Source organism: Rutidosis leptorrhynchoides, chromosome 9 (assembly GCF_046630445.1).
Source record: "Rutidosis leptorrhynchoides isolate AG116_Rl617_1_P2 chromosome 9, CSIRO_AGI_Rlap_v1, whole genome shotgun sequence".
In the NCBI taxonomy this organism is placed as follows: domain Eukaryota; kingdom Viridiplantae; phylum Streptophyta; class Magnoliopsida; order Asterales; family Asteraceae; genus Rutidosis; species Rutidosis leptorrhynchoides.
The window spans coordinates 346,980,614-347,006,369 of NC_092341.1; the positions used below are offsets into that span (position 1 = coordinate 346,980,614).

Genomic DNA, 25,756 nt, shown 5'->3' on the forward strand with positions numbered 1-25,756 from the left:
TATTTTCTCCCAAGTCAAGCAGAAATTTATTGAGTTTCTCCGACATATACCTTAACGGGTATGATTATCAGTCAGTGACAACAGAAAATGAGAAATATTTAAGTATCACTGACAAGAGTCATGTGGTTGAAAAACTGCCAAGACTTAGTTCTGTATTACATTATACACATATAAATGTACCAGAAATACATATGGTAGTTAACGAAAAATATATTGATCCTGGTGTATTCAGTTTATGGCATAACAGATTAGGCCATCCAGGATCAACAATGATGAAAAGGATTATTGAATGTACTCATGGACATCCACTAAAGGATAGAAAAATCCATCATGATACAATGGTTCCATGTACATCTTGCTCTCTTGGAAAATTGATAACTAGACCCTCACCACTTAAGGTTGAGAAAGAATCACCAATGTTTCTTGAAAGAATTCAAGGTGATATATGTGGACCAATTCATCCACCATGTGGACCATTTAGATATTTCATGGTTCTAATAGACGCATCTAGCAGATGGTCTCATGTTTGTCTGTTATCAAGCCGTAATGTGGCATTTGCAAAATTTCTTGCCCAAATTATTAAATTGAGAGCTCATTTTCCTGATTACACCATTAAAAGGGTGAGACTTGATAATGCTGGTGAATTTACATCTCAAGCATTTAATGACTATTGCATGTCTATAGGAATTGTTGTTGAACATTCTGTTGCTCATGTGCATACACAAAATGGTTTAGCCGAGTCATTGATTAAACGTTTACAGTTAATCGCTAGACCATTGATAATGAGAACAAAACTCCCTGTATCTATATGGGGTCATGCAATTTTACATGCTGCTGCATTGATTCGCATCAGACCAAGTGCAAGTCATAAATATTCCCCCCTACAACTTGCTTTTGGTCAAGAGCCAAATATTTCCCATCTTAGAACATTTGGTTGTGCAGTGTATGTTCCAATTGCGACACCACAACGTACAAAAATGGGTCCTCAAAGGAGGTTGGGAATATATGTTGGATATGAAACATCTTCAATATTAAGGTATATTGAACCTATGACAGGTGACGTTTTTACAGCACGTTTTGCTGATTGTCATTTTAATGAAACATTGTTCCCTAGATTAGGGGGAGAAATGAAAAATAAAGAAAATGATGTTTCATGGTGTGAACCTCAATTAAAGTATCTTGATCCTCGCACAAAAGAATGCGAGACAGAAGTTCAAAAGATAATGCATATACAAGAACTTGCAAATCAATTGCCTGATGCATTTACAGATACAAAAACGGTGACAAAATCATATATACCAGCAGTAAATACTCCAGCTCGAATTGAAATTCCAAAAGCTGGCAATAACGTCACTCATGAATATTTGCCACGTCAGAAACGTGGAAAACCAATCGGTTCAAAGGATAAAAATCCTCGAAAAAGAAAATCAGCTGATAATGAAGTAAAAGAAAGTGTTCAAGAAGAACCACAAATCAGTACTCCTACTGCAGAGGAGATTGATGATGTCAATACAGAAATTGCAATCAATTATGCATATTCAAAAATATTATGGAACCGAAATGAAATGAAAAATCTTGATGAGAAATTTTCATTTAATGTTGCATATGACATCATGAATAATGATGATGATCCAGAACCAACATCTATGGTTGAATGTCAAAATAGACATGATTGGGCTCAATGGAAAGAAGCAATACGAGCTGAATTAGAATCACTCAATAAAAGAAAAGTTTTCGGATCCATCATTCTCACTCCTAAAGATGTGAAACCTGTAGGATACAGATGGATTTTTGTCCGAAAAAGAAATGAGAAAAATGAAGTTACAAGGTATAAAGCTAGACTTGTAGCTCAAGGTTTTTCTCAAAGACCGGGAATTGATTATGAAGAAACTTATTCTCCTGTTATGGATGCAATTACTTTTAGGTACTTAATCAGTCTGGCAGTTTCTAAAAATTTAGAAATGCATCTCATGGATGTTGTGACTGCTTATCTATATGGATCACTTGATAGTGATATATATATGAAGATACCTGAAGGATTTAAGGTACCAGAAGCATCAAATGCAAAACCCAAAGAAATGTATTCGATTAAATTACAAAGATCTTTATATGGGTTAAAACAATCGGGACGTATGTGGTATAACCGATTAAGTGATTACTTGATAAGCAAAGGGTATACAAATAATCTTACTTGCCCTTGTGTTTTCATTAAGAAAACAACATCCGGATATGTGATCATAGCTGTTTATGTTGATGATCTTAACATCATAGGTACAAATAAAGAGATCCATGAAGCCATTCAACTTCTAAAGAAAGAATTTGAAATGAAAGATCTCGGAAAAACCAAGTATTGCCTTGGTTTACAAATTGAGCATATGCCTAATGGTTTACTTGTACATCAAACAACATATACTGAAAAGATTTTGAAACGTTTCAATATGGACAAGGCAAAACCATTAAGTACTCCTATGGTTGTTAGATCACTCAATGTTGAAGCTGATCCATTTCGTCCATGTGAAGATCAAGAAGACATTCTTGGACCAGAAGTACCATATCTTAGTGCAATTGGAGCTCTTATGTATCTTACAAATTGTACAAGACCTGACATTTCTTTTGCAGTTAATTTGTTGGCAAGGTTCAGCTCTGCTCCTACCAAAAGACACTGGAATGGGATCAAACACATATTTCGATACCTTCGAGGAACTACTGATTTAGGATTATTTTATTCTAACGAATCAAAACAAGATTTGGTTGGTTATGCAGATGCAGGTTATTTATCTGATCCACATAAAGCTAAATCTCAAACTGGATATGTATTCCTAAATGGAGGTACTGCAATATCATGGCGTTCTCAAAAACAAACACTTGTTGCTACATCGTCAAATCATGCCGAAGTGATTGCATTACATGAAGCTACTCGAGAATGTTTTTGGTTGAGATCAATGACACAACTCATTACTGATTCTTGTGGACTAGAACGCGATAAAAGTCCAACAACTATCTATGAAGATAATGCAGCTTGCATAGCACAGATGAAAGAAGGGTATATCAAAAGTGACCGAACAAAACACATACCACCTAGATTCTTCTCATACACTCAAAATCTCATTAAGGACAACCAGATTGAAATGAGATATGTGCAATCTAGCAAAAACTCTGCTGATCTTTTCACGAAAGCACTTCCAACTGCTATTTTCAGAACACACGTTCATAACATTGGCATGAGACATGTTCAAAAGATGTAACAGCTGAAGCGATGTCTACTTGAGGGGGAGTCAACTCCATGCTGCACTCTTTTTCCCTTAGCTAAAGTTTTTTCCCACTGGGTTTTCTTTAGCAAGGTTTTTAACGAGGCAGTAATTTATAGTTGATCTTCAACAAAATAAAATTGCTATCCAAGGGGGAGTGTTATAATAATAATAATAATATAGATATGGATAGTCAATTTTGGTGTATACATATAGTCAATTTTGGTACACAAAGTATGTATTTTTATATTGAGATTTTAGGCTATAAATACTCATGAATGCAAGCATTAAACTTGCACCATTTCTCACACTTACAAAGTGTTTCTTTCTTTCTCTCCATTATCATCTTTGTTCTTACACTTCATTATTAGTATTCTAAATCAAGAATCAAATCACTAAAGGTAGTTATAAGCCTACTGAATTATAACATCAAGAATCAAACCACTAAAGGTAGTTATAAGCCTACTGAATTATAACATCAAGAATCAAACCACTAAAGATAGTTATAAGCCTACTGAATTATAACAAATTCCATATTTTCTCTTTCAATCGATGGCATCTTCACACTCTTGCTGTGTTTTTCTGTATAAATAATTAAATAAAAACCACAAACTGTTTGTTTACCTTAAACAATTTCCACTCTCTCTCTCTCTAGATCTCTCTCACTCTCGGTTACGATTCAATCAAATCAAATCCGTTATTAGATCACAACTGCATCTGATCCGTCGTCGTTTTGATCTCTATCGCCGTCACCATGGCGGCCGCTAATGCTCCGATCACTATGAAAGAGGCACTTACGGTATAGCTCTCTTTCTCTCCCTATATATATACAAACACATAAACCTAGTTTCATCACATGTGTGTAGATTGATAGATTTGCACTTCTATTGTTTAAAACCTAGATCCGTTTTTGCAATTTTGTAATCTCTGTAGCAAATTGGACTTGTAAATTGTTAAATTGAAATAGCGTAATCAGTTTTAATACTAATTTGGTTATGTGATGTGTAAATTTTTAGATTTGTAGATATATAGTGTATACGTGTACGTATACTAGATTACAGTCTGATTATTCTTACACTAGCTCAATTTGGGCGATTTTGTCGTTTACCAACCTCATAGGTTTACTTAGGGTTAATCTGACCTGCAGTAATGAATTTAATAGCTTTTTGACTCTGGTAGTGTTTAGATTCAAGAGATAATGGAGCTGGTGTCTGATATTTTTCCAGATCTGTGAAATTGATTGATTTTACATGGTTTGGGAAGTATGACACAGATTGATCTGCTCTTGCTCAGGTTAATTGATTTAATTTTGAATTGTATAATGTTGTTGCAGTTGCCAAGTATAGGTATCAATCCACAGTTCATTACGTTTACTAATGTAACGATGGAGTCAGATAAGTTTATATGTGTTCGTGAAACTTCGCCTCAAAATAGCGTGGTGATCATCGACACGAGCATGCCAATGCAACCACTGAGGAGGCCTATTACAGCTGACTCGGCTCTTATGAATCCAATTTCAAAGATTCTGGCACTAAAAGGTAGAATTTATTATTTATTAGGTCATGAAACTGTGAATATTTTGGTTTGCTTATTTCATATTTTCAATTAGAACTGGGTTGCCCTCTGATTTTGATCTTAAGTCAGTTGGCATCTATTGTTCACTTGCTAGAATAACATCAGAGTGCACTGACATGCAGCTGACTGATGCTCTGAAGGACTGTCAATGCAGAATATGAGAACTATTATCTGACAATTATTATATGTAAACTTAAAATAAACCAGAAACTTGTTGATGTTATTACAACGTAATGTAGTAATCAAGATGTAACCTGTAATACATTATTTAGTGAAACATTGAGGTTAGATTTAGATGTATAGCTTATCAGCTTTGTTATTTTCTTGAAGCTCAACTTCCAGGGACTACTCAAGATCACCTACAGATATTTAATATTGAGATGAAAGCTAAAATAAAGTCTCATCAGATGCCTGAGCAGGTGACCAGTTTATTCATTATATCATTCAGTGAGTTGTAAATTGTCTTCTACTCTTTGCTAACACTGACATTTATGCAAATCTACTACAATTCTCTCTCCAGGTTGTTTTTTGGAAGTGGATCACGCCTAAGATGTTGGGAATGGTAACCCAGACCTCGGTATATCATTGGTCAATTGAAGGTACAGTAACATACTGTGTTCTTCTGTTTTGTCATATGCAAGTTAATGGTTGTAGCTTTTGAAGTTACTCAATCTATCTCTTTCTGTACAGGCGATTCTGAACCTGTGAAGATGTTTGATAGGACTGCCAATTTGTCAAACAATCAGATTATTAATTACAAATGTGATCCATCTGAGAAATGGTTGGTGTTAATTGGAATTGCCCCTGGTTCTCCTGAGGTATACTATCATTGTTTTGATATATGTGCTCATATAAGTAACCATCTTTACCGGTTAAATGTTATGACCTACTTTTCTTAGTAGCTATTTGGGGATCACTTATCTTTAAGGGTTGCAGTTAGATCTGATGCAATATTCTTAATAGCTTTTCAGTTCACTTATTCTTAATGGTTTTTAGATCTAATGTATTCTGAAGAGCATTTTTAGCACCTCTATTATTTGACTATAGTGATATAGTGAATAGTGATACATATGTCCTCAGTCTTCTATCTTTTGTGGGTTTAGTTAGCCTGTGAATGCTCTGGGTTGAACAAATCTCTGAATAAAGCAGGAAAGCTAATGTAAATCTAGATTCCTTTTAGAGATAGGTGTATATGGGATCTTGTATTTTCCAAGTGCACAGGCTGTTATCCTTATTTTAGTTGTCAAATGAAAGGTGATTTACTGTGGGCAATATAACGTGATGTGTATTGACATCTTGGATGACATTCAATTGCAAATAGGCTAGATTGAAATAATCGTAGTTTTGTGATTGCATGCAAATGTTTATATGACTGCCAAATTCTAACTATTCAGGCAAAGAATAGAACATAAACATGTGTTAGGTTGGCTCCTTGTCCCTTGTTTGGCTCACATCACGTGTCATGTTTAACACGGAAATGTGTATCGGTTATTTGGTTTCATAGTTCCTTACCTCTTTATTTGCTGCATAAGGCCTGTCTAGATAACGTTTTTAATGTCCGTACGATTGTTTAACGACATATTCGTCAATATTAATGTGTTTTCTGTGTTTGTTTTATAATTTTACAGAGACCTCAATTAGTCAAGGGAAATATGCAGCTGTTTTCGGTTGACCAGCAGCGAAGTCAAGCTCTTGAAGCTCATGCAGCGTCATTCGCCTCCTTGAAAGTACAAATATTTTCATTTATTATAACTTACTTGGAACTCATATATCGCTTCATGCTATTAATGTTTATCACATACTCTTATTTTCATGCAGGTTCCAGGCAATGAGAATCCTTCAATTCTCATATCTTTTGCAACAAAAAGTTCTAATGCTGGACAGGTTACATCAAAGCTGCATGTCATTGAACTTGGTGCCCAGCCAGGTTCCATTCTATTTACACATCTTTTCATATGTGACAACTTACAGCTGCCTTTTTATTTGACTTAACTTTTTTTTTATTCTTCTGAGAGTCTAGTATCTTCCTGTTGCTGGTCTTCTTATGCGGATTTGGTTTTCTGTTGACATTGTTGTATATAAACTGCAATTGAATGTGCAGGCAAACCCTCATTTTCCAAGAAGCAAGCAGATCTCTTTTTCCCTCCTGACTTTCAGGATGATTTTCCAGTTGCCATGCAGGTACCTTTCGTACTTTCTTTTGTTTTTTTTTTGAGTCATTTATAATATGATCCAGCATACTCATTTGTAAACTTTTGCAGATATCACACAAGTATGGTTTAATTTATGTCATCACCAAGCTCGGGCTTCTATTTGTATATGATCTGGAAACCGCTACTGCAGTATATAGAAACAGGATTAGCCCCGATCCAATTTTTTTGACATCTGAAGCCTCCTCGATTGGGGGATTTTATGCTGTTAATAGACGTGGTCAGGTGTTACTTGCTACTGTAAATGAATCAACAATTGTGCCTTTTGTTAGTGGACAGGTAAATTTTCAAGCTTTTTCATCAACGATTGATATGATAATTTTACTTTTTGGGTATACATTCAATCTGTTATTGCAGTTAAACAACCTGGAGCTTGCTGTTAATCTTGCCAAACGAGGAAACCTACCTGGTGCAGAGAATTTGGTAAAACTTGCGTAGTGTTTCAGACTCAGTTTTATATTTACTAATCACTCTTATTAGTCAAGTCAATAATGGATACTGATGCCAGTTTTTAAAGTCACAAGAACAGTTTTTAAGGATCACATTTACGTTTCATTTATGTCTTTTGTCATGAAGTAGTCTTGCTTTACTTGTGTATAAATTTCAACCTTGGAATAATGTTACAAGGCTCACATCATATGAATTCGATATAAACATCATGTATCTATAGTCGTAGTTGCTGAAATAAGACCATGGTAGAAGTTATAACATCTGGATCATATTAATAAACATAATTTGTTAATACTTACATTATAGTATTTGCAAATGCTATTTGTAATAACAGAATGTATCTTGTGAGAACTATTGACCAGTCAACATTTGTATCTCTCAGGTTGTTCAACGTTTCCAAGAACTATTTGCTCAAACCAAGTACAAAGAAGCTGCTGAGCTGGCTGCAGAATCTCCTCAAGGCATCCTTCGTACACCAGATACAGTTGCAAAATTTCAGGTATCTAGACGTCCAATTATCCCTTTTTAAAATTTTAAGCGTTATGTTTCTAAAAAAAAAGTTTAATTTGTATGTGTATCATTACAGAGTGTACCTGTCCAAGCTGGTCAAACACCACCATTATTGCAGTACTTTGGGACCCTTCTGACAAAAGGAAAACTAAACGCGTTTGAATCTTTGGAACTTTCTCGCTTAGTTGTTAATCAAAACAAAAAGAATCTTTTGGAGAATTGGTTAGCTGAAGACAAGTTGGAATGCAGTGAGGAACTTGGAGACCTTGTGAAGGTGTACATTATAGAATCATTTAAAGGTTTTATGTATACTTTCATCTGGAAAATGTTTTTATGTTACTTACGTTTGTTTATTTTCCTCGAATTGTAGACGGTAGACAATGATCTTGCATTGAAAATTTACATCAAAGCCAGAGCTACTCCAAAAGTTGTTGCAGCTTTTGCTGAAAGACGAGAGTTCGATAAAATTCTGATTTACTCCAAACAGGTAGGTGTGAATAGTACTTTGTAACTGCTACTATGAATAAGATGTTTTTTTAATGTAAATAGATCAAGTTTTCTTTACATTATTACCACAAATTTTTCATGAAATTTGTTCTGAATTGACAGGTTGGGTATTCACCTGATTATCTGTTTCTTCTGCAAACAATTCTCCGGACAGACCCTCAGGTATTATTTCTTTATATTAAAAAGCACGTTTGTGAGATTTTTTGTTAATCCATGGATTCAGCATCTAGTCAGACATCAAATTGCTCAAAAATGTGTTTCTCTATTCACGTCCCCGTTATGAAGTGCTTGAAAATTAAAATGGTAACACTGTTACTTTTTTGTAGGGAGCTGTTAACTTTGCTCTAATGATGTCCCAAATGGAAGGGGGTTGTCCTGTTGATTACAATACCATTACAGATCTTTTCCTTCAGGTCTGTTCACTATCTTTATTACACTTCCTTTTGAAAAATCTTCAATGTCAAGACAATTAACTTTTATGGTAGAAGTAATTTCATATTTCTTTCATATTTTCAGAGGAACTTGATACGGGAGGCAACAGCTTTCCTTTTGGATGTGCTGAAGCCCAATTTGCCAGAACATGCTCACCTCCAAACTAAGGTTACTACATTTAATGCTTATAAACTGCTATGCAGCCATCCAGATTCCAGGATAGCTTATTATTCACCTCTTTTTTATTTTTTATTTTTGCACACAGGTTCTTGAAATCAACCTTGTTACATTCCCTAATGTTGCTGATGCAATATTAGCTAATGGTATGTTCAGTCACTATGACCGGCCTCGGATTGCTCAACTTTGTGAGAAAGCAGGTCTATACGTCCGAGCCCTTCAGGTTGGCTAATGTTTAGAGATTTGTATAGTTATGTTTTAACTTCAAAATTTTATCACCTGCTTCATTGAATCGTTTTTTATTTATTGCAGCATTACAGTGAATTGCCAGATATTAAACGTGTCATTGTGAATACTCACGCAATAGAGCCACAGGTTCGTCTTTCCCGAATCGTTCATTTTTTGACACTTGGTCGAAATGGTACCTAACTAGTTTCCTTTTTTTCAGTCTCTTGTAGAGTTTTTTGGTACCCTATCAAAGGAATGGGCACTTGAGTGCATGAAGGATCTTTTACTTGTGAATCTGAGAGGAAATCTTCAGATAATTGTTCAGGTAACTATGACTCAATTCTATTTGATTGATTATTAATTTTTTTTATAAACTTTACAATTGAACATAAAGAACATTACTGATGACTGGTACCATTGTGTGGGTTGTAGGTGGCTAAGGAATACTGTGAGCAACTGGGTGTTGAAGCCTGCATTAAACTCTTTGAACAATTTAAATCTTATGAAGGCCTTTACTTCTTTTTAGGGTCGTATTTGAGCTCCAGGTAAAAAACAATAGTTGCTTCTTGTTTTCGATATGTTGTTTTGTGGGATGTACTTGTATTCACTAAGCTTAATATCACAGTGAGGATCCTGATATACACTTCAAGTACATTGAGGCAGCTGCAAAGACGGGTCAAATCAAGGAGGTTGAACGTGTAACAAGGGAATCAAATTTCTATGATGCTGAGAAAGCCAAAAACTTTTTAATGGAAGCCAAGCTTCCCGATGCAAGACCATTGATCAACGTGTGTGACCGTTTTGGTTTTGTTCCCGATCTCACTCATTACTTGTATACCAACAACATGCTTCGGTATATCGAAGGTTATGTCCAAAAGGTTTGCTCTTCTCATAAACTTTGTCCATATTTATGAAGGTTTGAAAGGCTGGAATTTATGTTGACTTTTTTTGATATTATCTGTGTAGGTCAACCCTGGTAATGCTCCACAAGTTGTAGGACAGCTTCTAGATGATGAATGCCCTGAAGATTTCATCAAAGGTCTGATCCTTTCAGTTCGATCTCTGCTTCCAGTTGAGCCTCTTGTTGATGAGTGTGAAAAGAGGTTCGATATCTCTTCATGTAGTTGTTCTTTATGTGATTATGTTAGCTTGTGTTCTTATATATGATTTATTTGTGGTTTACAGAAATCGTTTGAGGTTACTAACTCAGTTTTTGGAGCATCTCGTGAGTGAAGGAAGCCAAGATACCCATGTCCATAATGCTTTGGGTAAGATTATCATAGATAGCAACAACAACCCGGAACACTTCCTTACCACCAACCCATACTATGATTCACGTGTTGTCGGGAAATACTGTGAAAAGCGTGATCCTACGCTTGCTGTTGTTGCATACCGCAGAGGACAATGTGATGATGAACTCATCAATGTTACAAACAAGAACTCTCTGTTCAAGTTGCAAGCCAGGTACTTTACTTACTGCAGTTATTAATTTATTCTCTAGGTCCAATTTATTTAAGAGTAAATTATACCAATAGTCTTTGTGGTTTAACATGAAATTACACCAATTGTCCTTATCGTTTGAAAGTTACAGCAATAGTCCCTATGGTATTCAAGAAATTACACCAATCATCCTTATCTTTTAAAAAATTACACTGATCGTGCATGACTTACCTAAAAGTATACGTTGATGGTCCCTCCTATCAATGCACGTTCTGAATAAGTTAGGGACCATCAACATACAATTTTATATAAATCAAGGACGATCAGTGTTGTTTTTTGAAAGACAAGGACGATTGGTATGGTTTCATTAAATTCAGAGTGACTATCGGTGTAATTTTCAAAAGATAATGATGGTGTAATTTCATGTAAACCACAAGCACTATTGGTATAATTTACTCTTTTTTTCTTTCTTTTCGTCCAAGTATTTTTTCATCAAATTTACTTTGTTGCTTATTGATCATAGTTGTTTTATTTCATTATCGTTGGTATGGTCTAAAATATATTCTATATCTGGTTTTTTAATTATACAAAATGAAATCTCAGATAGTTGATTACAGTTGAACAAATATATATTGTTACTCTCCTAATATTTATATTTATATTTTTGTGTAATAGGTACGTTGTGGAGAGGATGGACGGTGATCTTTGGGAGAAGGCTCTAAACCCAGAAAATGAATACAGACGACAACTCATCGATCAAGTGGTTTCAACCGCTTTACCCGAAAGCAAAAGCCCCGAACAGGTTTCCGCCGCCGTCAAAGCTTTCATGACAGCCGATCTGCCTCACGAACTAATCGAACTCCTCGAAAAGATCGTCCTCCAAAACTCTGCTTTCAGTGGAAACTTCAACCTCCAAAACCTACTCATCTTAACTGCCATCAAAGCAGACTCATCACGCGTCATGGACTACGTTAACCGGTTAGACAACTTTGACGGGCCCGCTGTTGGTGAGGTGGCTGTAGAAGCACAGCTTTACGAAGAAGCATTTGCTATATTCAAAAAATTCAACTTAAACGTTCAAGCAGTAAATGTTCTGTTGGATAACATCCAAAGCATACCACGTGCTGTTGAATTTGCTTATCGTGTTGAAGAAGACGCCGTATGGAGCCAGGTGGCGAAAGCTCAGCTCAGAGACGGGTTAGTCAGTGACGCGATCGAATCGTTTATTCGTGCTGACGATGCGACCCAGTTTTTAGATGTTATTCGTGCTGCTGAAGACACAGAGTGTTACCATGATCTGGTTAAGTATCTAACCATGGTTAGAGAGAAAACCAAGGAGCCGAAGGTGGATAGTGAGCTTATTTATGCATATGCTAAGATTGACAGATTGAGCGATATCGAGGAGTTTATTCTTATGCCAAACGTTGCCAATTTACATGGTGTTGGTGATCGTTTGTTTCTTGAGGCTTTGTATGAAGCTGCTAAGATCATATATGCCTTTATCTCCAACTGGGCTAAGTTGGCCGTGACACTTGTCAGGCTCCAACAGTTTCAAGGTGCTGTTGATGCAGCTCGTAAAGCCAATAGTGCCAAGACATGGAAAGAAGTTTGCTTTGCTTGTGTTGATGCTGAGGAGTTCCGTTTGGCTCAAATATGCGGGCTTAATATTATTGTCCAGGTGACGACTTCTAACCTAGTAGCGGATATTGTTTATTATATTATATTTTATCTTAATTTCTGAAATGGTTCTGACTATGGCAACTAGAGGTGGACAAAATGGGTAGGTTGGACAACAGGTCAAAATGAGTATTATTATGGTATGAGTTGGGTTTGGCTGACCCAGACACATCAAAAAAAAAAGTGAATGTTTTATTAAATCGTTGATGTGTCAATATGATTGCATATATTATGTTATTTCCATATTAATCTAGTTAGCTTTTTTTTCATTTAATTTTTTTTTGGAAAAAGTCGAACAAGGTGTTTCTGTTTTAGGAATACAATTTTGAAGAGTTATCACCTGTTCCATTCTAACCGATTTATCAGATTTACCTGTCTAAAGTGAGGGAGAGTAAACATAGCCGGAATTGACCTTGAATCTACTATCTACGAGCTTCTTTTCTAAATATTAGTACATTGCAGTTAGAATGCAGTTCCCTGGAATGCTTTTAACACGTGCTGACTATGATATCATTTTTGCTTTCTGAATATTGTTTAATTTTCTTTTTCTTGGAATTTGTAGGTAGATGATTTGGAAGAGGTCAGCGAGTACTACCAAAACAGAGGATGCTTCAACGAGTTAATATCTCTTATGGAAAGTGGGTTGGGTCTGGAACGGGCCCATATGGGTATCTTCACCGAACTCGGTGTTCTCTACGCCCGATACCGCCACGAAAAGTTAATGGAACACATAAAACTCTTCTCAACCCGCCTCAACATCCCTAAATTAATCCGTGCTTGTGATGAACAACAACACTGGAAAGAACTTACCTACTTATACATTCAATATGATGAGTTCGACAACGCGGCTTCAACCGTCATGAATCATTCTCCAGAGGCTTGGGATCATATGCAATTTAAAGATATTGCAGTTAAAGTTGCAAACGTTGAGCTTTATTATAAGGCGGTTCATTTCTATTTAGAAGAACACCCCGACCTTATCAATGATGTTCTTAATGTCCTTGCACTGCGTGTTGACCACACACGTGTTGTTGACATTATGCGCAAGGTTCGTATATTAGTTATTACATAACCACTACACTCATTCAAACTTGAAGTTTTTTCATTTATTTTATTCTAACTTTATGATTGAATTACAGGCTGGTCAACTTCCGCTTGTGAAACCGTACATGGTTGCAGTTCAGAGCAATAACGTATCTGCTGTGAATGAGGCGTTGAATGAAATATATGTCGAGGAGGAAGACTATGATAGATTACGTGAATCTATCGATTTGCATGATAACTTTGACCAGATTGGACTTGCACAGAAGGTGGGTTAAATTTTGCATTACTTTCAGGATGTTGTGTTGTATTATTTTCTCATTTTCAAATTTGATTTCTTATTCTTTTCTATATTCATTCAGATCGAGAAACATGAGCTTCTTGAGATGAGACGTGTGGCGGCATATATCTACAAGAAGGCCGGAAGATGGAAGCAGTCGATTGCATTGTCTAAAAAAGACAAGGTTTACAAGGATGCAATGGAGACTGCATCACAATCAGGAGATAGAGAACTTGCTGAAGAATTGTTAGTTTATTTCATTGATCAGGTACCAAAAGTTTTATATCTTTTTTTAATCCCTGTTTCAAAGTGGGACCAGTTGGTAAATGATTACGTATGTTTTTGCTTGTGCAGGGAAAGAAGGAATGCTTTGCTTCTTGTCTGTTTGTTTGTTACGATCTGATCCGTCCAGATGTTGCTCTCGAGCTTGCTTGGTTGAACAACATGATTGATTTTGCCTTCCCGTATCTCCTTCAGGTGACTCATGTTTTTTTTTTTTTTTTTTTTTTTTTTTTTTTTTTTTTTTTTTAACGCTTGCTTATCGAGGAAATGAGGATATTTTAATTCTGATTATTATGTGTTTTATTTCAGTTTATCCGTGAATATACTGGTAAGGTAGATGAACTCATCAAGGACAAGATTGAATCCATCAAGGAAAATAAAGCCAAGGAGAATGAAGAGCAGGATATAGTCAAACAACAGGTTAATGTTTTCTTTTACTTTATTCTTCTGCTTCCACTTTTGATTTTGCTTGTGGAATTTGTTATTTAATTTAAGTTATTAATGCGATGCTTTTGGTACTTTTGCAGAATATGTACGCTCAACTACTGCCTCTTGCTTTACCAGCTCCACCGGGTATGGGTGGCGGCTCAATGGGCGGAGGATATGGTCCACCGCCACCCATGGGTGGAATGGGGATGCCGCCAATGCCACCTTTTGGAATGCCACCAATGGGCTCTTATTGATAGATGTATGCGGCTTTAGTGAATAGTGGTGGTTGCATCTTGCGTACGTGGGATAACTTTTCGAAGAAATGTCATAATTTTCAGATTTGGAGGGAGATGGATTGATTTTGTTATAGTTGGTTGAGACTAATTTTTTTTTCTTTTTTATTGTTATTAGTAGTATTATTATTATTATTATTATTATTATTATTATTATTATTATTATTATTATTATTATTATTATTATTATTATTATTATTATTATTATAATTTTTTTTTTTTTTTTTTTTTTTTTGTGTGGATATGTTTTCTTTGTAATATTCTTTTGGATAGACGGATGCATTTTTTGCAGCTTGGTAGGGCCAGCAAACTGAGTATAATGGTGGTTTGTGTAATGTGTACCAACAATGATGGCTCGATAGGCCGGATATGCAACTTTTTATACTTGTTTTTGTAAATATTTCTTTATCTTTATTTTGGCTTTTGGGACCATGATTAATTGGCATTTTTCTAATTATTTGTATAGAACACTACAGTTTATAGTAGTATAACATAACCCTTACGTTTCTGTTATTGGGGTCGACAAGATATACACTAACCTTAAATGAAGATTAAAGATGACTAGGCTCTGATTAAAATCGCAAACCAATAGTTTTTGTCAACTTATGCATTGAAAATTTGAAATCTGGTTATTGCCCAAAATGCCCTTGCAAGTCGCAAGGTGCATTGCGAGCCTTGCGACTTACCTTGTAACATGTGAATGCACCTTGCGAGCCTTGGACCTTACAACCTACGAACTCCTGATCGCAAGGTGCTCTTGCGACCTTAAGACAGGACCGTGCATGATCGAAAATTGTTAGATCGCAATAATTTTTGATTCGTAACTCATATTTAATCAACGTTTTTTTGAGAGTATTTTTCAGATATCAATATGATTTTATTAAAATCGAAGTCCCAATTTTAATTCAAAAATCGATCGCATATTGCGAGTTGCGATATATGTACTACGTGATATTCGAGTTGTGTAATGTAGTTCATTTTAATTGATGGGTTCATTTATTTTTAGTCAATAATGGAGGAGAATTAAACGAATAAAAAATTAGAATGTTCTATGACAAGTTACGAGCGGTTAAAATTCGTTTAAAAGTTAAAATCAACAAAAATGACAAAATTGAAGGTATTCGAAGCCAAATTTTTGAAATTATTTTGAAGAAACTGCATTCGGCTGTTTGCCAACGGATAGATCTCGAAAAAATACACGATTTCAAAAAAACGGTGGGTAAATCAGAGTTACGAGTAAAAAGACATGACGTTTCAAAGTTTAAAATTATTACAAAAATTGAACCAAGTCGCAAGGCTCACAAGGCACCTTGTGACGGCATTTTAGTGATTTTTTTTAAGGCGAATTGTTATAGTGTGTGTGAAAAATGGGCGTTTTGGTCAATAACCCGTTAAAATTATGAGTAGATAAGTTACATTAATTTAAATTGATATTTGATATTATATATACTAGGTTTTAGAGGCCGTGCGTTGTACGAGTGGTTAAATGACCGTGCAAAATCAATTGAGTTTATGAAACAATTACAGAGTATTTTTTAGAGTTAATATTTTCAATATAATGATAATAATTGATAAAATTATTAAATTGCTAACACTTTATATACTAGTTAATGTATGAAGCTCGTGCATTATATGATAGCTAAAAAGTATAGTTTAAAATCACTTTCCAATTTTGTTGTAATAGGTTTTAGAGCCGGTGATATTTTCAAACAATTATTCTTTTAAGTTTAATAGCGGTGGTTATTTTTAGAATGGCATAATACCTTTGTCTAACGGTGTAATCCTTGTCTTTACATCTAAATTGACTAGTAAATACAGCGAGATATGACAAATGGAGTAATAAATACGCAGCATTTTAATTATTTTAAGCCCATAATGATATAAAATTTACAAATTAATCATCATTCATTTCATCATAAAATTAAAAATATAATGAAAATAACAAAATCGCCGTCCATAACCGAATCTTTTCACTATGGTCGGTGATCCAAAATAATTCAACTAATCATCATCATTATCGTCATCATCATCATCGTTAAAAATTAAAAAAATAATAAAGAAGAAACCGAGTCAAACAGGCGAGTCGACTTGTACTTGTGTTCTGCAAATAGGACAACTCGTATGTGTAATCAACCATTTATCAACGCATTCACAATGATAAAAATGACTACAATTTGGCAACATCTTTACTTTCTCCTCTTCTTCAAAACCTCCAAGACAAATACTACATTCAAACGTCGTCGTTTCATTCACCTGCTTATAAACTTTAATCGGTAAGTTATTTATCGTTGCCGCATCAAGTCCTTCTGGTTCCGACAACTGTACAGATATCCTTGAAACTGATGACGTGGCAGATCGTGATCTAGCAACACAACGAGTGTAGACAAAAAAACAAATAGTGAGGAAAATGATGATGGAGAAAAGGATGATCATGTAAAGAAGTTTGTTTCCTTCAATTTCAAAGTTGTCGTCATCAAGATCGTCATCTTCAAAGTGGAATGTTTGAGTTGTTGACATTTTCGGTGGTTATGAGGGAGTTTAGGTTGTGGTGATACGGTGGTGTAACCGCGGATCTGGCGACGGAAATGGCATGATTTTTGTATGGGATTGTTTTAGATCTATAAGTAATGTTTTGGAGTTGAGTCAACTAGTTAGGAAAAGGGCAGAGATCTATTTTATTTTATGGTTTTGTAATATAATAAACTAAATTTATGAGCCCGTGCGTTGCACGGGGATTAATCCGTAAACTTTTTTGGTTTTAAACTTATATATATGAAATAACGATATTGTAGGAAAAGTGCTAAAAGTACTTTTGTGGTTGAATTAGTAAAATATGTTTTTGTAAACAACACACATTAGTAAAACTTTGATAGATTATATTTTATACATATATTGATTACACACCATAAAGTTACGAATTGATATAAACATGATTTGTTGTAAAGTAAACGATGAATTTTAGACGCTTGAATATGTTACATATGAAACAATAAATATGGATAATAATATTTAAAACAATAGGTTTTAAGTAATAGTATATAAAGACTAAAAAATAAATAAGGATCAACTACTTAAATATCATTATTCAGCAAGTTAGGTTATTTGCATTCGAAAACGTTAATATCGTTAGTTGTATGATACAACTACAATGACAAAACCCTTCATTTCATTATTGATAACATTTGTATTGAAAGTAAATGTTTTGAAAATATTAGTAGTACTGTAAACGCTAATAATAATGAATACAATTACAATGTAAAGATCAATTGTTTATAGACATTGTCACCAAGTTTCCTCGACTTGCTCCGTGATACCAAAATTGAGAATAATACTTTGAATCTGTATGAGCAAAGCTCGATTGACCTTCAAAAGGATCGTATAAAAATCAGTTACAAGTAAAATTGTTTAATTCGCTCCCATTTATAACATAAGCATAACCCGAGGCAGCAAGCAAATTATATAGTGAAATTAGAAGTCATAATAATAATAAACAAAATTATAAGAGAATGAGTACTCAATACTTTTTACTACCAGTAGATTAGACTCTAACAAACATTGAAAAATATATACATGAAACATAATTTTTTATTTAAGTTAAAAATAGAAGATTTAAAATAAAAATATAATCGATTGGTTATATAGTATATACTCCGTAATTGATTCGGAAATATATCGATCTATTTGACCCTACCAGTAGATTAGACTCTAACAAACATTGAAAAAAACTACAGTAAACAAATACCAATAACCATAACTCTTGTCCCTAACTAACTGTTTAATATAGAGCATGTTGGACCTTGGCCTTATTTTTTCGGTAAAGAGGGAGGTGTCGTGGGGAGTTTTAGAGGTGTCATCTCTGCTAACCCTTTTGAAGGTGTTTGACGTATATTTTGAATTAGGGATGGGATTGGTAACGTTGTTGGTGTTTTTTTTCTTTTTAGCTATAACCTTTCCCGTAAAAAGTAGTGCATCGAGCTCGAATGGGTCGGAATTAGTTTGTTGTGTGTTGTTTGGAGCGGGCATAAAATTAATCGGGGAGTTTGGTTGGGGGGTTGAGAGAGGTTTAGGAGGTTCATCATTTATGTCATTGGAATTATTTGAAACGTGACCAGTTTCATTGTTACCCCTGATGTCGTGTTTTAAGGAACAAGGTGGAGATTGTGTATCACAGTTGTTGGGGCGAATAAGGTCAGGAGCCACTGAATGAGGCCTCAAATTTTCATTATCACTTGGTACCTGGATGGGAGTGTTGGGAGCGTCGGTGGTGGGCTGTGGAGTATCCACTGACCCAGAGTTGACTGGTTCAGCAATTGTTGGGCCAGGATTGTTGGTAATTGCGTCGGTGATGGGCTGTGGAGTATCCACTGACCCAGAGTTGACTGGTTCGGCATTTGTTGGGCCAGGAGTGTTGGTAATTGCTTCGTGGTCAGAAAACTTAGGGATGGGGGGTGGTTCGTTTAATTCGGGTTCATTTGGTGGGTTGTGGTTTTGTGGGGGGTTAGCGGTTTTTGGAGTAAAAGTAGAGGTAGAGGGATTTTGCGTATGTAAATTTGTGGTGTCATCATAGTTGATGGAGGTCGAATAGTTGGGTGATTGTTGTGATAGGTTATCGACATTTTATTGGAGTTGTATAGTAGCCATTCGTTTGGAAGAGTTGGATGAAGTGTGGTTTTCGGGTGAGGTGACAATATGTGGTTGACTGGGGTTGTGATAAGTTGTATGGTTGTTCATTTTATCCTTTCCCTCAACAAAGTTATCACAATCTAGATGAGATTCTTCGTCCGATATTTGGTCATCCGAGAGACTTTCATCATCCCAATTTGATGAATCGTCGATATCACCGTAAAGATTAAACATAGAAAAGTTTTGTACTTCAGTGATATAAACCATAGATTGATTGATGTCTCCGGGATTAATAATAGCTTGGCCATTTATCGGGGAGAAATCGTTTGTTTTGACGATAACCGAACCATGTGAAAGGTCTTGATTGTTCTCGTTGGTGATCGAACAATTAATCGTTTCAATAACATCTCCCCAATTTTTGGCGATATCGATAAAAGTAGTTTCTAACCAACAAGTAATAGGTACCCCAAATATGTTAATATAAGCTAATCGCCCCAAGGATTTATAAACTTCGGGGTCCCATGGGTTAATATCCTCAAGCCATTTCCAAAGAGGGTGTTCCGAGTTATTTATCAAATCAAGGGTTGGATCGGATTCATCAAATATAAACATTATATCATGACCACCTAAGTATTTGATTGTAAATCCACTAATATTTTCGCTTTCGCAAATTTCATTAAAATATTCTAAATATTCAAGGTCTTTGACTTTGGCAATGACGGCTTGACCAAGGATTTGAATAAGTTCGGCGTTAGAGTTTACCTTAATCGATGGGATGCTATTATTCGTGGCCTGTCTATTGAGAATCACATCTTTGAATTTCCTATCGTCAACTTGAGAAAAAAAAAAAGCAGCAGGAGCTTTATTACCAGAGGTTGCCCTAGTGGAGTTTTGATGTTCAACATGTCTCTTATCGTCTAAATCACGAGCCTTATAAACCTTGAGCATATAATCACCAGCCACGGTGAGATTGAGTCTTCTTGCAAGGGATTCTTTGTGATATTCGGGTACATCAAAAAATCTAACGAAGCCGAATTTCCTTCCACTTTTTAGTGTCTTCTTTGGGATATATACCTCATGAATATTACCATATTTTTTGAATATATCCCAAAAATCAATGGAACGCCAATCATCGGGGAAATTGTGAAAGAGGTAAGAGGTTATTCTAGCCTTGTTGATCGGTTCGGGATTAAGTTTGGTGCTAGGGTTTGCGAATCATGGTTAGGGTTGCCAAATCGTTTGATGAGATTGATGGACGTTTCACGGTGTTTGAAGTTGTTATAGATTTGATGGGATGATGTGTTTAACCTTGAAGTATTAGGTTTAGGGTTGTGGAAGTGTCGGCTGTGGTGAGGCATACGACTTTGCTGGTTATGGGAATTAGGTTTAGGGTTCTTAGGTGGTGAGTGCTGTTTATTTCGATCAACCTTAACCCAAATACCTTCATTGATCGGCCTGTAAGTGATGTTGTGATTATCGGTGGAGATGACAGGTTTCGACTGTGGTTGAGTTTTTTGAGTTTTGGGGGTGAATGGGGAAACAGGGATGTGATACATGTTGATAGACGAATAAGAAGATGATATATAACAAAAGAGAAAAACAGAAATAAAAAATTTAACGAAAAAGAGGGGTTACATGAAAGGACCCGTTCATATACATTATAAACGATTCATAATAGTTGATTACACCACGATGTATTTGACCTCTATATGATACATTTTACAAACATTGCATTCGTTTTTAAAAGACAAACTTTCTTTACATCTAAAGTTGATGGCATGCATACCATTTCATAATACATCCAAATATAATAGACTTAATAATAATCTTGATGAGCTCAATGACTCGAATGCAACGTCTTTCGAAATATGCCATGAATGACTTCAAGTAATATCCTTAAAATGAGCTAATGCATAGCAGAAGATTTCTTTAATACCTGAGAATAAACATGCTTTAAAGTGTCAACCAAAAGATTGGTGAGTTTATTAGTTTATCATAATCCATCAATTCCATAATTTTAATAGACCACAAGATTTAAATTCCATCTTTCATAAACATAATCTCGTATCAGGCATTTCGCACGGCTTAGAGATAAAAGTCATTCATGCGAACTACAAACACCTGGTAATCGACCTTAACAAAATGCATCTAGAATATCCCCCGCATACCGGCATTTCGCACGGTCATGCAAAAAGCATACAATCAGGCCACTCTTTTAAATATGATGGTTGTATACACCTCACAAACAGATCATATCTTTTAAAGCTGGCGGTTGTATACCTATTTCGAAGTACTAAAGCAGTTCAAATTCTCTGACTGGGGCTTGTTAGTGCCCATAGATCTGTCTTTAGGATTCGCGTCAATTTAGGGCTCGGTTCCCAAATTCTCAGATTACCAGACTAAAAGGGGTGATATCCAAAGCATTTAAAAAGGGAGTAATGAAACTCACAATACTGTATTTTGTAGTAAAAATACATATGACGTCATTGAACAAGTGTAAGGTTGGCCTTGGATTCACGAACCTATATTAATTATATATATTTATATGTTTGATCAATATCTGTCTAACAATTTAGGTCAAGTCGTAGTGTATCACAATCCTAATGCTCGAGACTAAATATGTAAAAGTCAACAAAAGTCATATTGACCAAAATGTCTTCCAAAATTTATACATGATTATTATATAGTTTAAATATAGTCATTTTATATATTTAAATATTTTTAACAGATTTTATTAAAGTAAATAATATAGTTCTTTTATTAATGAATAAAATTTTATATTAAAATTTATATAATAAAAATATACTTTTATATATCTTAAGTAATAAAAGTTATAAAGTTCATTTAATATCATAAAAATAATATGATAGGTATTATTAATGTAATTATATTATACGTAGTAAAATATCTTTGTATCACATATTTATTTGATAAAATAATATTGATAATAATAATAATATATAAAAGTTGTATTATTTTGTAATAATTATTATTATTCTACTAATAAAAATAACAATAATTATATTTTCTAAAAATGATAAAATGATAATTTTTATTAATAATAGTACTAAAATGATAATAATAATGATGTTTCATATTAACAATGATATTTTTATTAAAAATAATAATTTTAGTAAAAATGATAGTTTTAATATTAATAATATTTTTAATAATAATAATAGTAAAATAATAAAAACGATATTTTTCCTTCAAATCAATATCTTACAATATCTTAATTTCATCATGATACTCATACTCATTATTTCCTAATCACTTCGTTTAATAGCTTTTAGTCGTCTTTTATATCGCGTTCATATTAATAATAATAATAGTAATCATAATAATTAGATGATACTAATATTAGTTTTAATTATAATAATACTAATAATAATATTAATGATAATACTAATAACTATTTGAATGATAATAATAATAATAATAATAATACTAATTATAACCTTAACGATAATAACGATAACAATAATAATAAAAATAATAATAATATCTTTTATTAATAACGACAATGATAATAATAATAATAATAATAATAATAATAATAATAATAATAATAATTAATAATAATAATAATAATAATAATAATAATAATAATAATAATAATAATAATAACAATAATTAGATTATAACGACGATAATAACGACGATAATAATAATCATTTTTACAAAAATTCAATTGACTATAACTTTTAAACCGTTCATCGAAACCATTCGATATCTAAATGAAAAGTTCTCAATTTTTCGCTAGCTCTCCAACGACATGCATATCATATACCTTATCTTAATAGCATATGTATTTAATTAAAGATTCGACATAACCTATCTAACGACAATATCGAACGTATAAGCATGCATAATCCTATATACTCGAGCACTAGTCAGGGATACACTAATAATATATAAAATTTAAGTTATGAGGGCTCACGTATCAATATTGAGATTCAATATTACAGGAAAAGTACGTAGACGCAACGGAGATGATAAACACTAGTTTGACTCATAAGCAATACTCCCGAACCATACCCATAACCTCCATAGCTATAACCCATAATTTTCTTAGCTCTATCCCGCTCGAAAAATAATTTTGAAATCACTCGGACAGCACTCCGTCATAATATTTTATGTATACTAATAATATCTTGAAATAATACGGAGTAAATATATATATGTAAATCGATTGAGAGAGTTTAGAGAAAAATATTTTCAAGTTTTTATGAAATAATGAAACCTATTGAATTCTATTTATAATAGATTTTTGAATTATTAAAGTGAATTATTAAAGTATGAATTATTAAAGTGAATTATTAAAGTATGAATTATTAAAGTGAATTATTAAAGTTAAAGTAAAGTAAAAATAAAGTAAAGGTAAAGTTTAAGTATAGTAAAAGTATAAAACTATGTACATATAATACGCGTATAAATATATATAATATTAATTTAAATCGTTATATATATTTAATAAAATAAAATATAAATATCGTTATCTTTATCATACTGGTTAAGTAATGAGTTGTCAAAAATGGTTCTAGATATTTATAAAAGTTATATACGTTTTAAAGTTCTTTTTAAACTGAAAACGTTTTTGTACGTTTGAAACTAAATCAAATAAATATGATAATTTTGTTTTCTAAAACTAAATATATTTAAGAATCATTTTGTTTAAAGGTTAAAATAATGGAAATCGTTATATCATAAAACATTTTAGAAAAGTAGAATCATATATATTCATAATAGGTTTCAAATTTTTAAATTACAGTCTGTTGGTGAAGCATGGGATAAAGTCCAAAGGTTAAATAAACGTATGAAATCATCTTAATGAAAAATGTCCAGTTACTTAACTTGTCGATATCCAACATCTAAGTTATTTACACTTCACGTTCTTACTTATAAATCACTTTACCATTTTCCGAATGTTGTCAAAAAGAATAGATTTCTTAAATCACAGTGGACCTCATAACATAGACCCGTAATCATATCACAATGTATCTGATAAATCAATCATTTGATATTATCTTCTAATTCCATCGATAAACATATAGAAATAAATACGTTCGTGTAAAGTATTATACGTTTAATACTTTATTAATATTCTCAAGTTATAATATATATATATATATATATATATATATATATATATATATATACACACACACATATATATACATATCTATTTATATATAACGGTTCGTGAATCGTCGAAATTTGGTCGAGGTTATAATGAATGTATGAACACATTTTAAAATTCTTGAGATTTAACTTAACAAAATTTGCTTATCGTGTAGGAATAATGTAAAGATAAAGTTAAATTTGGTTGGAAATTTCTGGGTTGTCACATTACAGGTTACCGGAGATGGTTACCGGTGAAGGAGATGAAGAGACGACGAGAGCATTTTTGTCTTTCAAATGCGGAGATGAAGCAGAATTATTTTTGATATTGCTCGATTTGATCATATATATCTCTCGCAATATCATAATAAATGCTCTCGAATCAAGGATAGTTAAGGCAGTTTCTACAAATAATACACAAAGATATGCAAATTTGTATCGGAAAGTGATTTGTGAAGAGTTTTGATGATTTATGACCATTATATGAGTTGTGATATCATAATGGTTAATCCCAACACAAGTTATGGTCAAATTAGCGCTCTAAAATGGTAAAACAAGGCTTCATATATGTTGGACGCCGTCCAAAGTGATTGGAACTCCGTCCAAATTAAGGGAGAACATAAAAAAATGAGACAGTGAACATTAGTTGATCTGGACGCCGTCCAAGGAATTGGGAAGCCGTCCCACTCTTCACACTTGGACGCCGTCCAGGAAATGGGACGCCGTCCAAGTCCTTTAGTACTGGACGCCGTCCAGAATCAGGGATGCCGTCCAGTAGTATGTTTCAGCCAACTTTTGACTTTTGTGTTTATTAATATGATTGTTGGCTAATTTCATAATGTTTGTCTAGATTAATAACCAAGGTATTGGATGTAAACTTATTGATTGAATGTAATTTTTGTGATAGTTTTAATGCTTGAATCAAGAACATGCTTATTGATGTTAAAAATCATTTGTATCTAGTTAATTGATATGTTGTTGATAAAGAGAACTCTTGTTGATTTATCATATTGATTTACAATCAACTTTTCTTAGATTGATTGCTTACTAAACCGGACCAAGGGGGTAAATTAGATTCAAATGATTAGATGATATAGGGATGAATTGTATGCAACGAACGTTTGTACAATTATTGATAACTATGAACATAGAAGTCAAGTTTCAAGCCTTAGAACTAGCTAAGTTATCCGATTACAAATACAAGAACTATAGTGAAAAGGGAACCCTTGATCT

General features: G+C 33.7%; 2 protein-coding genes across 2 annotated transcripts; one reads left to right on the top strand and one right to left on the bottom strand.

Annotated features, from left to right (window-relative positions):
- Positions 1 to 3,833: 3,833 nt before the first annotated feature.
- On the top strand, positions 3,834 to 15,217 carry LOC139867032 (clathrin heavy chain 1-like). The gene is made up of 30 exons (XM_071855344.1): positions 3,834 to 4,047; positions 4,582 to 4,786; positions 5,154 to 5,242; positions 5,344 to 5,422; positions 5,514 to 5,641; positions 6,452 to 6,550; positions 6,642 to 6,750; positions 6,925 to 7,004; positions 7,085 to 7,312; positions 7,391 to 7,456; positions 7,866 to 7,982; positions 8,070 to 8,267; positions 8,364 to 8,480; positions 8,603 to 8,662; positions 8,827 to 8,913; positions 9,017 to 9,100; positions 9,198 to 9,332; positions 9,422 to 9,484; positions 9,558 to 9,662; positions 9,770 to 9,882; positions 9,963 to 10,215; positions 10,304 to 10,440; positions 10,523 to 10,801; positions 11,453 to 12,455; positions 13,017 to 13,502; positions 13,594 to 13,764; positions 13,858 to 14,043; positions 14,130 to 14,252; positions 14,367 to 14,477; positions 14,585 to 15,217. The coding sequence occupies exons 1-30, from the start codon at positions 4,003 to 4,005 to the stop codon at positions 14,738 to 14,740; spliced, it is 5,112 nt and encodes a 1,703-aa protein (XP_071711445.1). The 5' UTR covers positions 3,834 to 4,002; the 3' UTR covers positions 14,741 to 15,217.
- Positions 15,218 to 16,849: 1,632 nt separating this feature from the next.
- On the bottom strand, positions 16,850 to 17,296 carry LOC139869163 (RING-H2 finger protein ATL66-like). Its single transcript, XM_071857485.1, has one exon. The coding sequence runs from the start codon at positions 17,294 to 17,296 to the stop codon at positions 16,850 to 16,852; it is 447 nt and encodes a 148-aa protein (XP_071713586.1).
- Positions 17,297 to 25,756: the final 8,460 nt, after the last annotated feature.